Consider the following 13,291-nt stretch of genomic DNA (forward strand, 5'->3'; position numbering starts at 1 on the left):
TCAGTCGGTTTGGGGTGCCACAGTCTATTCACAGCGACCAGGGGAGAAACTTCGAGTCACGGGTGTTCTCAGAGTTGTGTAGACGGTTAGGCGCGGAGAAGACGCGCACTACTCCGCTTCACCCCCAGAGTGATGGGCTGGTGGAAAGATTTAACAGAACGTTAGCACAGCAGCTGGCCATCGTTACCTCAAAACACCAGAGAGATTGGGACACCCACTTACCGTTTATTCTTATGGCATGTAGGTCGGCTGTTCAAGAATCGACTGCGTGCTCCCCAGCGCTACTAATGTTAGGTCGTGAGTTGCGCACCCCAGCCGAACTGACGTTTGGCCACCCTCCTGATAATGACGACGGGGTTTTGCCTGGCCCGAACTATGTGTGTCGTCTGCAGAACCGGTTAGAAACGGCTCACACCTTCGCAAGTGAGCAACTCGAGAACGCAGGGGTGCGCCAAAAGCGCCACTACGACTCGCGCGCTAGGGGGAGGCACTTTGGAGCGGGGGAATGTGTGTGGCTTCACAACCCCACGCGCAAGAAGGGGCGGTGCCCAAAGCTGGACAGTGCATGGGTGGGGCCGTGTCTGGTGATAGAGAGAGTGGGGGAGGTGACGTACCGGGTGGAGGTCCCCCACGGAGCAGGAAGGTGGTGGTCCACCGGGACCGATTGGCACCCTACAGAGGGAGGAAAACGGTAGGAAATGGGAGTGAGGTCTCTGATGTGAGCCCACGGGAACAGTCTAACGAGGAGACTCTAGCGCAACCTGAGCCTGGGATGGGGGCTGCTTCTTCGGAGGGCGCTGGAAATGACATTGGGGCAGGTGAGTGTTCTGGGGGTTCACCGGTGAGAGCCACGGGGAGGCACAAGAGACTGATGCGACCTCCGGGTCGTTTTAAGGATTTTGTTGTGTAACCCTAGGGGCTAGGGTTTAGAAAGGGGGGGCTATGTAACGACCCGGTATTGTGTTCTGTGTTTGTGGGTGTGTTATGGTTCTCATGGCTACTAGCAGGGGTTAAATATGTCAGGACAGAGGGAAAGGTTGGGGGGCTATGATGGGTAATCCCGCGGGATTTGGAAATGCATAAATAGGGATTACTGTCTCATCTTCTTTCTTTTTCTGTTCGGAGCCCGACATGATATAATTGTGTACGTTCGGCATTTAGTGGCGTGGGCTGTGGCCTGAACAATAGCCCAGTTTAGGAATAAACCTGTGTTCTGACCTGTACACCTAGAGTCCGTCTCTTTTTCCTTTATGACCCAGCCGGGTCATTACAATATATTAGTGTTTTATTTTTCATCACTTTTTTTTTTTTACAAACGTTAGTTTTGACAGAGTATTTTGTGTAGCTCGTTGTAAAAAGGACAAATCCATGATAGTCCCATTTTGTAACACAACAAAATTTGGAAAAAGTCAAGGGGTGTGAATACTTTCTGAAGGCACTGTACATGTCAGTGATTTTGGAATAGGGCTTTGCTTGAGAAATTTGGACTGAGATGATAGGGGAAGAAAATATACGTTTTATACTATACTTGCCTGCAGGGCAGAAAATCCTAAATGTTTTTAAATGTATATGTGGCAACTGTCCACAGGCCTCTGACCTATCTCCCCCTATGCAAATAAAGTCTGGGGGGAAGGTTATTTGACTCTCAAAACGTATCTACCGTCACGTGAGAACAAGTAACGTGACATAAAGCCAGTGAACGGGAAGTGCTCTCAGTACTTCCCAAATAATTTCACCAAAGACAGGGAGGGGTGTAATCATTTGTTCAGACCATAGCAAACGGAAAAAGTTTAGCAACGAAAACGTGAGTTTCTATTTGACACATTCTGATAGATCCCGCCCCATTTGATTCTGTTTAAGAAAAGTTTTGCAACACAGTTGGCGAAATTAACACGCTCCAGTACAGTATGTTTAGAAACTTTGTGACTTCCCTGTGAAAACAGATTTGTTTGACGCTGTTTGTTGTTCTGGTCTATCACCTTGAGCCAACTCTTTACAAGCGGCCACCACAAAAGTTTTCGATTGAGCTGGACAGATTGAAGGAAACAGGTAAAATCGTATATTTCCTTCCTGCTTTCACAAAGGATAGATTCGTGTGTGGTCGGTCAACATATTTTTCTATCTACAAATTTAGACATTCTATAGGCTGGTGGGCTATTTGATTTGCTGACATTGGAAATATCTAGCCTAATATAAGTTTTTATATATATATATATGTATTGTTTCTATGGTAACTTAGTCTAATGCAATGCATGGAAACGTTGTGGCAAAACGGGATCAGCTTTTTTGTTTTTGACTGACAAGATAGGAGGCAACCTTTGCTAACTTGGATAGATATAATGTTGCAAACAACAATGTCTCGTGATTACATCTGCAACTCTCCCCGCGAAGTTAATACATTTTAATTTGATTGAAGCTGGACGAATATGCGGATTTTTGATTCTGTGATCCTTTTCTGGCAAAGCGAAACCAAACCTATCACCCTTCTAACATCATTCTATTCATCTACTATCTATTTAGTAATCTATTAATAGCTAGTAATTCATCTATCAATGTCAAGATAGTTATTTCTTTTTATAAATACATTTCATGCAATTGTACAATACTTTATGACTAGAGGCATTAGCAGAATCTTTTTTTAATATGACGAATTATAGGGTAGCTTGCTGAACCTGACAAATGGATCAATAAAAACATACAATACGAGAAGGGAAGACATAAATGGATTATGACATTATCTAAACTGGAGGAGGAAATTATCCAAAAACAAACACTGACCCAACAATGATAAAGAGTGGTTGTGTGCACTAACGGGAAATTGCTGATGCTCCATGTTGGTGCCAATAAAATACTGTACTGTTGTTCACTCAGTTAAGTTGAGAATTTTTATAACTAAAAGACAGACTATTCTTTTCATTTTCTTCTCTTTACATCAATAACCATTTGCTTTACAAACTATGTTTTGAAATATTGCGATATGCCTGCCTGCTCCTCTCTACTTTTCACTGAACGCAACTCAACAATCATGTATTTGGTCTTTGCTGCGTGCGCTGCCTTTCCTTACGACTGTGAGCAATGCGATTTTAAAACAATCCAGAACTTTTTTTTTTAAGAAGCTAATGATCCACTGTGGCCAAATAATGCTTTAGTAGGCTATATTGAATGGTTTTATAAGAAAAGGCTAATTTGAATAAATAATATCAGAGATTATTTATCTTTGTATTTAATTGTTGTGTCCATGTATTTTATTATAGGGAATATCATGTATTGTAGCCTTTATATCACGTTGTGCAATCAGTGTTTTCATGAGACAAGTGCACGGGTCTCTTCCCTCTATCCTATCAAGGGACACAGACCCTGTCATCCTGATTGACTCCTCACACCAGTTTGTTGTGCCACAGTGAACACATTATTTGAGAAATGTCCAATCTTTTAAACACTCACATATGCAGACCTAAAACTCATCTGTATTGACAATCCGATGTGTGCTTTAATGGATATTAACAATGATTCTGGGGGTTCTTAATGAGCAGCCAATAATCCTGGACTCTATTGGAACCCTGTTGGTATTTACAGTTTTTAAATGGCAGATGATAAGTAGGAGTGATACACACACACACACAGAGACTATTGTATTACCATTCTTTCTTCATGGTTATTGCATTTTACAGACCCGTCCACTAGGTGTCAAATCCTTGCTTCCTCCATCCTTGTTTCCTCCATCCCTTGCCTCTTTCAAAGCACATCAGAGGAGAAGGAGGCCTGAGGGGAGGAACCTTCAATCCTCTCCCCAATGTGCTTTGACAGAGTGAGGAATGAAGGAAACAAGGAAAGAGAATTTGACGGCTAGTAACATTTTTACAGTACATTCCTATATGTACAGTTGAAGTTGGAAGTTTGCATACACTTAGGTTGGAGTCATTAAAACTTGTTTTTCAACTACTCCACAAATTTCTTGTTAACAAACTATAGTTTTGGCAAGTCGGTTAGGACATCTACTTTGTGCATGACACGAGTCATTTTTTTCAACAATTGTTTAGACAGATTATTTCACTTATAATTCACTGTATTACAATTCCAGTGGGTCAGAAGTTTACATACACTAAGTTGACTGTGCCTTTAAACAGCTTGGAAAATTCCAGATAACGATGTCATGGCTTTAGCCTATCAGAAGCTTCTAACTGACGTAATTTGAGTCAATTGGAGGTGTACCTGTGGATGTATTTCAAGGTCTACCTTCAAACTCAGTGCCTCTTTGCTTGACATCATGGGAAAATCAAAATGAATCAGCCAAGACTTCAGAAAAAAATGGTAGACCTTCACAAGTCTGGTTCATCCTTGGGAGCAATTTCCAAACACCTGAAGGTACCACGTTCATCTGTACAAACAATAGTACGCATGTATAAACACCATGGGACCACGCAGCCGTCATACCGCTCAGGAAGGAGATGCATTCTGTCTCCTACAGATGAACGTACTTTGGTGCGAAAAGTGCAAATCAGTCCCAGTTCAACAGCAAAGGACCTTGTGAAGATGCTGGAGGAAACGGGTATAAAAGTATCTATATCCACAGTAAAACGAGTCCTATATCGACATAACCTGAAAGGCTGCTCAGCAAGAAAGAAGCCACTGCTCCAAAACCGCCATAAAAAAGCCAGACTACGGTTTGCAACTGCACGTGGGGACAAAGATCATACTTTTTGGAGAAATGTCCTCTGGTCTGATGAAACAAAAATAGAACTGTTTGGCCATAATGACCATCGTTATGTTTGGAGGAAAAAAGGGGAGGCTTGCAAGCCAAAGAACACCTTCCCAACCGTGAGGCACGAGGGTGGCAGCATCATGTTGTGGGGGTGCTTTGCTGCAGGAGGGACTAGTGCACTTCACAAAATAGATGGCGTCATGAGGCAGGAGAATTATGTGGATATATTGAAGCAACATCTCAAGACATCAGTCAGGAAGTTGAAGCTTGGTCGCAAATGGGTCTTCCAAATGGACAATGACCCCAAGCATACTTCTAAAGTTGTGGCAAAAGGGCTTAAGGACAACAAAGTCAAGGTATTGGAGTGGGCATCACAAAGCCCTAACCTCAATCCTATAGAAAATCTGTGGGCAGAACTGAAAAGGCGTGTGCGAGCAAGGAGGCCTACAAACCTGTGACTATCGTAAATATAAAATAGGTATATTTCTTAATTTCTATCAGGGGATTGATGGATGTATTAATAGATTACTTTATAGATGAATATAATTAAGTTAGAAGGGTGAACTGCTGCTATTTTGAAGGAACAGGAAGTGTTTGTTTGCATTTGGCTAGTGACACATTCCACATTTAACCCCACCCACTTGTGAAATTCTAAATATCAAGTGTTTTTATGTTTATATGGCAAAAACTGGAACAAACATTTTTTTTTAAATAAACATTTGGCCAAAATGTACACGGACGATCTTGGTTCAGTCTCTCCCCAGTCTAAATGTCTATGGTTTAACCTATTTTTAGTGACCCACATCAAGGGTGGTGTATTGAGGCCTTCGCACTGACTTGTGGTGAGAATTTAATTCGTTGTGAAGTGCAGCTTGAGTGGAAATTCCACTGTCGAAATTCATGTGACTTTTTCGGTTAGTCAGAGGGGAAGAATGCACTTTGTATTTCCCTTATCTGCAGCGGTCACCTGATTTTTGAAGCAACCGCCATACACATACAATTTCTCTCTTCGCCTTATCCCTCAGTACTTTTATCTATTCACTGTTTCTATCCGATCTCCTTTCCATCTCCCTGTCTCGTTACCTTCTTCCTCTCCCTCTAGGCCTATCTCTAGGTGGCGATGGGTTCTATGTTCCGCAGTGAGGAGGTGTGCCTGGTGCAGCTCTTCCTCCAGTCTGGTTCAGCCTACAACTGTGTCAGTGAACTGGGAGAACTGGGCTTGGTCGAGTTCAGAGATGTGAGTTCTGTCCTCCCCTGACCTTGTTTGTCTTGTATCTTCACTAAGAATGACTGTCTCAGAAACAGTAGCTGTAACTAACGTCTCTACCATCTTGCTATTATGTTTGAAATTAGCGACATTAGCTGACGTGTAGTAAACCCTCGTGTGAATAACTTGAGTAACTGTGTGTCTGTTGTACTCTTCCCTCTGTGGTGAATCAGTTGAACCCCAACGTCAACTCCTTCCAGAGGAAGTTTGTGGGGGAGGTGAGACGATGTGAGGAACTGGAGAAAACCTTCTGTAAGTATCTAGATCCCTCACTATCGGCTCCTAAAACAAGGCCGCTCATTAAAGCTATCCTAATACAAGAAAATGATGTTTGACCATTGTCTCCTATGCATTTGACTTTCTCTCCTTACATATCTCGCTCTCTTTTCATCCTTCTCTCCACTCAGCGTTCCTGGAGCAGGAGATCAATCGATCTCTGTGGCCCCCCCTCCATGGCCCCCTCCCTTCCCCCTGCCCGACACCCTCGGCCCCCCAGCCCAGAGACCTACTCACCATTGAGGAAGAGAGTGAGAGGATGGCCAGGGAGCTCAAAGAGGTGTCCAGGAACAGAGACAGTCTCAGAGCCCAGATGACCCAGCTCAGCCAATACAAAGGTGTTCTCACCCAGACCCACTCCCTCACCTCCTCACAGGTCAGAACTACACCACCCAGACCCACTCCCTCAGAACTACAACTACTGTTTGGATGTATTAAAGTGGAGAACTACAATCGCGTAACTATTTTCATTGTTCCTCTCACAGGGTCCGCCGCCTCCACTGGAAACAGGAGACACATTGGAGCCTAACCGACAGGATGTCCACCTCAGGTAAACCTCATTGGTCAAAGAGATTGCCAGTGTCTTTCCACTTAATTTTTTTTACATTGGCTATGGACAATGACTGATTTCCATTTTCCAGTTGGTCAACATACTCTTTATGCCAACTTACCTTATTATTTTTTTTATTTCTCCCATCCCTCTCTCATTTGCAGTTTTGTGGCCGGTGTGGTCCACCCCTGGAAAGTCCCTTCGTTCGAGCGGTTGCTATGGCGAGCGTGCCGTGGTTACATCATCGTGGACTTCAGAGAGATGGAGGAGCAACTAGAGCATCCTGTCACGGTGAGGAGAGGAAGAAAGGAAGAGGAGCTCTATACTGAAAGTAGAGTAGCAAGTAAGATGGTCAGTGAGTCAACACGTCTAATATTTGATGTGATGGCAGGGGGAGATGCAGTGGACGGTGTTCCTCATATCCTACTGGGGAGATCAGATCGGACAGAAGGTCAAGAAGATCTGTGATTGGTGCGTAAACCTGTCCACTTCTCCTTCGTTGTGATATTTGACACATTGCAGTGGTTCATGTTTATGCTTGTTTAATGACCCATGTCTTTCTTGCACCTCCTCAATAACTTGCATTCCCAGCTTCCACACACAGACATTTGTGTACCCCGACAGCCCCACGGAGAGAGAGGAGATTCTCCAGGGACTGCAGGGCAGAATTGAAGACATCAAATCTGTAAGGCAGACTACCACTGTATAAAACACATTCACCTTCATCTTTGTTGCTGTATCACCAACTTCAATAAGAATCACATTGGGAACAGCAAACAGTGAGCGAACATTTACTTTTAAAGTTGCCTCACACTCCATCTCTAATCCATCCCTTGTCCTCCTTCACCCCTCCCCAGGTCCTGTCCCAGACAGAGCACTACCTCCAGCAGCTGTTGGTGCGTGTTGTAGCCGTGCTGCCCCAGTGGAAGGTGCGGGTCCAGAAGTCTAAGGCTGTCCAGGCTGTGCTGAACCTCTGCAGCCCCTCCGTTACCGACAAGTGTCTGATCGCTGAGGCCTGGTGTCCCGTCAGCAAGCTGCCCGAACTACAGAGTGCCCTGAGAGAAGGAGGGGTGAGGGAAGGGAAATAATGTGTGAGATTGAGTAACCAAGCAAGATGCAAGGCAACAAGAGAGGGTTGTCTTTGGTCATGCTGTTTAAACTGAGGAATGGATGTAATTTTTCAAGGTACCCCAAAAGTGTATGACTTTAAGCCCCTTCATTTTCTCTCTGGCTCTCCCCCTATCAGAGGAAGAGTGGCAGTGGGATGGACTCGTTCTACAACCGCCTCCCCTGCTCCACCCCTCCTCCCACCCTGTTCCCTACCAACTCCTTCACGGCCGGCTTCCAGAGCATCGTAGAGGCTTATGGAGTGGCCAGTTACCGTGAGGTTAACCCAGGTATCAATCAATACATGTATCACTTCAAATCGCCAACCCTCCGACAGACCAACCCAGGGAAGAACCACCTCTAGTATATGTAAATTATCAGAAATATTATCTCTCGTTTTCTCGCTCAACCCTCTCTTATTCCCGTTCTCCATAGCCGTGTACACCATCATCACGTTCCCCTTCCTGTTTGCGGTGATGTTTGGAGACGTGGGTCACGGCCTGCTGATGTTCCTGGCTGCCCTCTGGATGGTCCTGGAGGAGAAGGACCCCAAACTCAGGAACAACACCAATGAGGTTGTGCACACAAACACGTCACACTCTTTCATACACACACTTTAAATTGAGAGACTGACAATTATACTGATTCAGAGGAACAGTCCTAATATAAAGTCTGTGTGTGTGGTTTAGATCTGGAGGATGATGTTTGGAGGACGCTATCTGATCCTGTTGATGGGACTGTTCTCTGTCTACACCGGGGCCATCTACAACGAGTGTTTCAGCAGAGGACTCAGCCCCTTCAGCTCCGGCTGGCACGTACGACCCATGTTCGAGAGCGGAGAGTGGCAGTAAGGACACATGTCGCATCACTCACACTTGCGTAACAGCACCACAATCCTTTTTCTGATTGACCTGTATCTTTTAAAATATTTGAGTTCTGTATCTTTCTCTCGCTCAGTCCAACAACTCTTAAAGAGAACAACTTCCTGTCCCTGGATCCTAACATCACTGGGGTTTTTACAGGACCCTATCCTTTTGGCATCGACCCGGTATGGAAATCCACCACACTGCCTCCCCTCTCTCTCTCTCTCTCTCTCTCTCTCCCTTCCTAATTTCTGTCTGTCTCTCTGTGTGTGTGATTGTTTCCATGACTCAGTTATCAGTAACTGTGCTGTGTGGTCCTCAGATCTGGGGTCTGTCCAGCAACCACCTGACATTCCTTAACTCCTACAAGATGAAGATGTCCGTCATCATCGGGGTGATCCATATGACCTTCGGAGTCTGTCTGTCCTTCTTCAACTACAAGTGAGGGAACATTGCGTTAGTTTGTGTGTGTGTATTGAAATGCAAGGGACTATCGCTGTAATCTACACATTTTCTCACGTCCCTCTCCTGTGATCCCGACTCTCTCTCTACTCAAACCAATACCTTTGCCTATGCATTCCTTTCTCTTAAACCTATGATTCCCTCTACCCACCCACCTCTCTTTGGCTATCTCTTTTCATCCCTCTCTCACTCGGCCATCCCTCTCCTCCCTCCCATCTTTCTCTACCCATCCTTCTCTCCCCCATCTCTCTCTCTCTCTCTCTCTCTCTCCCTCCAGACACTTTAACCAGTTGAGCAGTGTGTTCCTGGTACTGATCCCAGAGCTGTTCTTCATGCTGTGTCTGTTTGGTTACCTGGTCTTCATGGTCATCTTCAAGTGGCTGGCCTTCGACACGGCCCACTCTAACTCCACCCCCAGCATCCTCATCCACTTCATAGACATGTTCCTATTCACAGTGAACAAGGAAAACCCGCCCCTCTACAAAGGACAGGTGTGTGTTTTGTAGGGAAACCTCCCACTGTTTGGAACGGTTATAGTATATGTATGGAAGGGCACACAACGTGCTCACTACGAAATACTTAATTGTTTAAAGTATGCTTAATGTTTGCAGAATCCTTGAAAACAATGGTATGGTAGCATGCTCACCCCTAAGTACAACCTGCCACTATGTGGTGACGTTCTAACTCCCGCTCTCTGCACTGTAGATGTTGGTGCAGCAGGTCCTGGTGGTGCTGGCGCTGTGTTCTGTTCCAGTCCTACTGCTGGGGAAACCCATCCATCAATACATTACACACAAGAGGAACCACCGGCACACGGTGAGCAACTTGACTCTGACTGAGCTTTTGCTATGTGTATTGATTTTATTGTAAATATCTAGCATCACTTTGTTTCTTCTGTATGTGAGTTGGTCTGGTGTGATTCTGTGTCCTCCAGGCAGGAGAGAGCCGCCCCCTGTTAACTGAGAACAATTCCATCAACGCTCATCAGGGAGAGCTGGAGACAGGGAGTCACAGAGAGGAGGTGGAAAGGGGGCATTATCACTGTGTTACCTATGCTAGCTCTATTTCTGTGTTCGCAGAGGCTTAGCTAGTGACACGTTTAACGTATTACTCAGTCGGCCAACTTTTCAATAGCACATTCTCTGTGTCTGTAGGAGTTTGATGCTGCTGATGTATTCATGCACCAGGCCATCCACACCATAGAGTACTGTCTAGGCTGCATCTCCAACACAGCCTCTTACCTACGACTGTGGGCCCTGAGTCTTGCACATGCACGTGAGTCACACACACACCCTCGTTCTCCACTGATTTGTAGTGACTCACCGCAAACTGACTCATATTTTTAAATAGTACTAACTCGCTGTAGCTCCTATTTCGTGTGTTCCATCTCCGTCCCTCCAGAGCTGTCAGAGGTGCTCTGGGTGATGGTGATGCGTATCGCCCTAAACGGGCAAGGCTACGTGGGATCTGTGGTCCTGTTTGTAGTCTTTTCCTTCTTCGCTGTGCTGACAGTCTCCATCCTCCTGGTCATGGAGGGCCTGTCTGCCTTCCTGCATGCCTTGCGTCTGCACTGGTAAGAGATTGGGAGATGGTTGGGGGGAAAGACAGAATGAGTGAACGAGAGGCGTGTGTGACTGGAGGATTGGAGAAAATATATTATGTGCAATATTGTCTGTTGATTTTTCTTTGTTTCTCTCCTAGGGTGGAGTTCCAGAATAAGTTCTACAGCGGAACAGGCTACAAGCTGAACCCTTTCGCCTTCTCTTCCCTAATCCACGCCTCGTCCGCTGTGTGATCAATTTATTGATTGTTTTAAATATGTTTGCCAAATGTTAATTATTCAATCAGTCACTGGCTCTGCACCTATCGCTCCCCCGCACATTTGAGAATGATTGCTCTCTTTTATTGAAAGCTTGGTGTTTTGAAGAACTTGTTCAATGTCCAAGAATGCATTGAGGACTTTGGACTGTGTTATTGATTGTTTGTGCCCATTTCAGCATGCATGTTGTGTGATCAGAATATCTATGTTGTTCCTTCTGTATTTAGATAATTCATGTTTTTTATCATTCACATTCTCTTAGTTTATCATTCTAAGCATGATTTGAAAACTGTTGTAATATCTTCATAGTGTTGTTTGGTTGAATAACTCAGGAAATGGTTGCTATTGACTTTTACACATGATGAAAGTGATCTCAAAGTCTGTAAAGATAAAGGACACCAGTTGTCTTAACACATCTGGTCTGAAAGAGAATCACATGGCTGTGCTGCTTTTGTTATTGGTAATGTGTGCGACCCTTTATGGTACTCAACATCTGTTTCTTATGTCGTATTTGGACACGGTGAATGATTATGGAAAGGAAACTTGTCAACTACGTCATTCACAGTATGTCTGATATGAGCAGAGAACCATCTGAATGAAGATCAATGTTTTTCCAAAGATAAACTTTGATTTGTGTGCCTTTGAGCCCATCTAGTTTTCATGTTTGTAATCAGGCCTTATCTGTTCATTAGTCACTGAGACTGATCATGGAACTAACTCAAGCCTTTTGGAACAACTGTTAGTCTGCTGCATTCTCTGTATCCTGGTTCACATCATGCTGTCTTTGTTTTTACTATTAGTGTGATAAACTCTATGGCTGAAATTAAATTAAAGCTGTTTTTTTCTTACAGTTCTTGTGTGGATGTACGTTTTACTTCGTGACTTGGTATTCCTATTGTAGAAATGAGGCGAGGAGGCCATTTTCTAAATTATGGACATGAACTATTGGTTTCATTTGACTATTTAATTCTCACTTCCATCTGTGGTAAGTGGGTTGTGGTGTAAATGCGTATGAAGCGCAAGAGTGCCTCACTATGGCGAGAGGAGACACAACCAGATGTCAATGATGAAAAAGGAAGTGGTCAATGTAAAGTGTAAAAGATGGTGGCACACATGTCAAGGCGAATGTTTGAATAATATCGATAGTAATTATTCTCTGAGTCGCTACAGTGGATGATCAAGTATAGTCTGAACTTTATTCATATGACCACATACGGAATGAGATGGCAGTGTTGGATGAAAAGTCAATGTGCGGATATTACTAATTCAAAGGTGCGAGCTGCGTGGTTCTATAATCCACCATTATCTCAAATCGAGTAAGAAAATACTGATCTCCGTTGATGCCAAATGTGTTGTGTAAATTCTAATGTGTATGAACATTTATTTTTGATTAGCATGTTCCTAATGCTGCTCTATACTCCTCTGTGCTCTTAATTTAATCCCCCTCTTCTCTCCAGTCCGTTGTATGAGCCAGGCGGCGCCCCAACCCGAGCCCACTGTAGATAATGAAGCCGTGAACCCAACGTTCGTGAACAGAAACCCACGGAACCTAGAGCAGATGGCTTTAGCGCTGAAGGACAGGGGCTGGAGAACAACTTGGCCCTCTCAAAAGTTCTACCATAGGTGTGGCTACCTCTGTGCCCGTTCATACTTGGACAGATGTACACTTTTACAACCCATCTTGCCTTTTTCCTCTCTTCTCCACCTCTACCCCCCATTTCCTTCAGGTTGGTGTTCTTGCGCTCCCAGCACCATGTGACAGCAGAGGTGTTTGCCAACAGTGATCCAGAGCCCTGTGCTGTTGTGTTCCACCAAAGAGTGGGCCCTGAAGCGTGAGCTTGGTTCCACCCATTGTGTGGCAGCCAGCCGGGCTGTGGGCGAGGTGCTGGCACATAGGTGTCGTCAGGCTGGCATCATTAGGATGGTGTACAGACATCCCCTGTACACCATCCTGATGCTGTAAGTACAGGCGGATGTTTGAGACAGTCCATGTTGCAGTAGTCCTGATGAGGTACATACAGAGGCAGTATCATATGCTATAGGGATTTTGACCAAAGGACTGTCAAGTCATCCATGTGACAACAGGCTTCATGTTGTTTGAGGTTGTGTTTAGGGAGATATGTTAAACACTTTTTTCCCCCAGGTTGTCATTTCAGACAGCGATGAAAGAGGGAGGGGTTACTCAGTGAACCACAACAATAATTCATTGGGATTTGACTTTAGGGGCCAAAAGTTTCCATTATAC

The 13,291-nt window shown here is 44.6% G+C and overlaps 1 protein-coding gene and 1 pseudogene across 3 annotated transcripts; both read left to right on the forward strand.

The window, feature by feature from the left end:
* Nucleotides 1–632: 632 nt before the first annotated feature.
* On the forward strand, nt 633–11,896 carry vpp3 (Vacuolar proton translocating ATPase 116 kDa subunit a). Of its 3 annotated transcripts, none has more exons than XM_014212161.2 (20): nt 633–818; nt 5,805–5,939; nt 6,143–6,221; nt 6,377–6,621; nt 6,731–6,795; nt 6,960–7,086; nt 7,187–7,266; nt 7,387–7,480; nt 7,653–7,865; nt 8,042–8,192; nt 8,338–8,477; nt 8,592–8,749; nt 8,860–8,950; nt 9,088–9,206; nt 9,505–9,718; nt 9,933–10,043; nt 10,162–10,248; nt 10,382–10,502; nt 10,629–10,800; nt 10,929–11,896. In XM_014212161.2, exons 2-20 carry the CDS (start codon nt 5,823–5,825, stop codon nt 11,020–11,022), a joined length of 2,478 nt encoding a protein of 825 aa, XP_014067636.2. In that variant the 5' UTR covers nt 633–818; nt 5,805–5,822; the 3' UTR covers nt 11,023–11,896.
* A 155-nt stretch (nt 11,897–12,051) lies between these two features.
* Nucleotides 12,052–13,263, forward strand: LOC106611691 (39S ribosomal protein L18, mitochondrial-like; annotated as a pseudogene).
* The last annotated feature ends 28 nt before the right edge of the window (nt 13,264–13,291 follow it).

Source organism: Salmo salar, chromosome ssa09 (assembly GCF_905237065.1).
Source record: "Salmo salar chromosome ssa09, Ssal_v3.1, whole genome shotgun sequence".
Taxonomy (NCBI): Eukaryota; Metazoa; Chordata; class Actinopteri; order Salmoniformes; family Salmonidae; genus Salmo; species Salmo salar.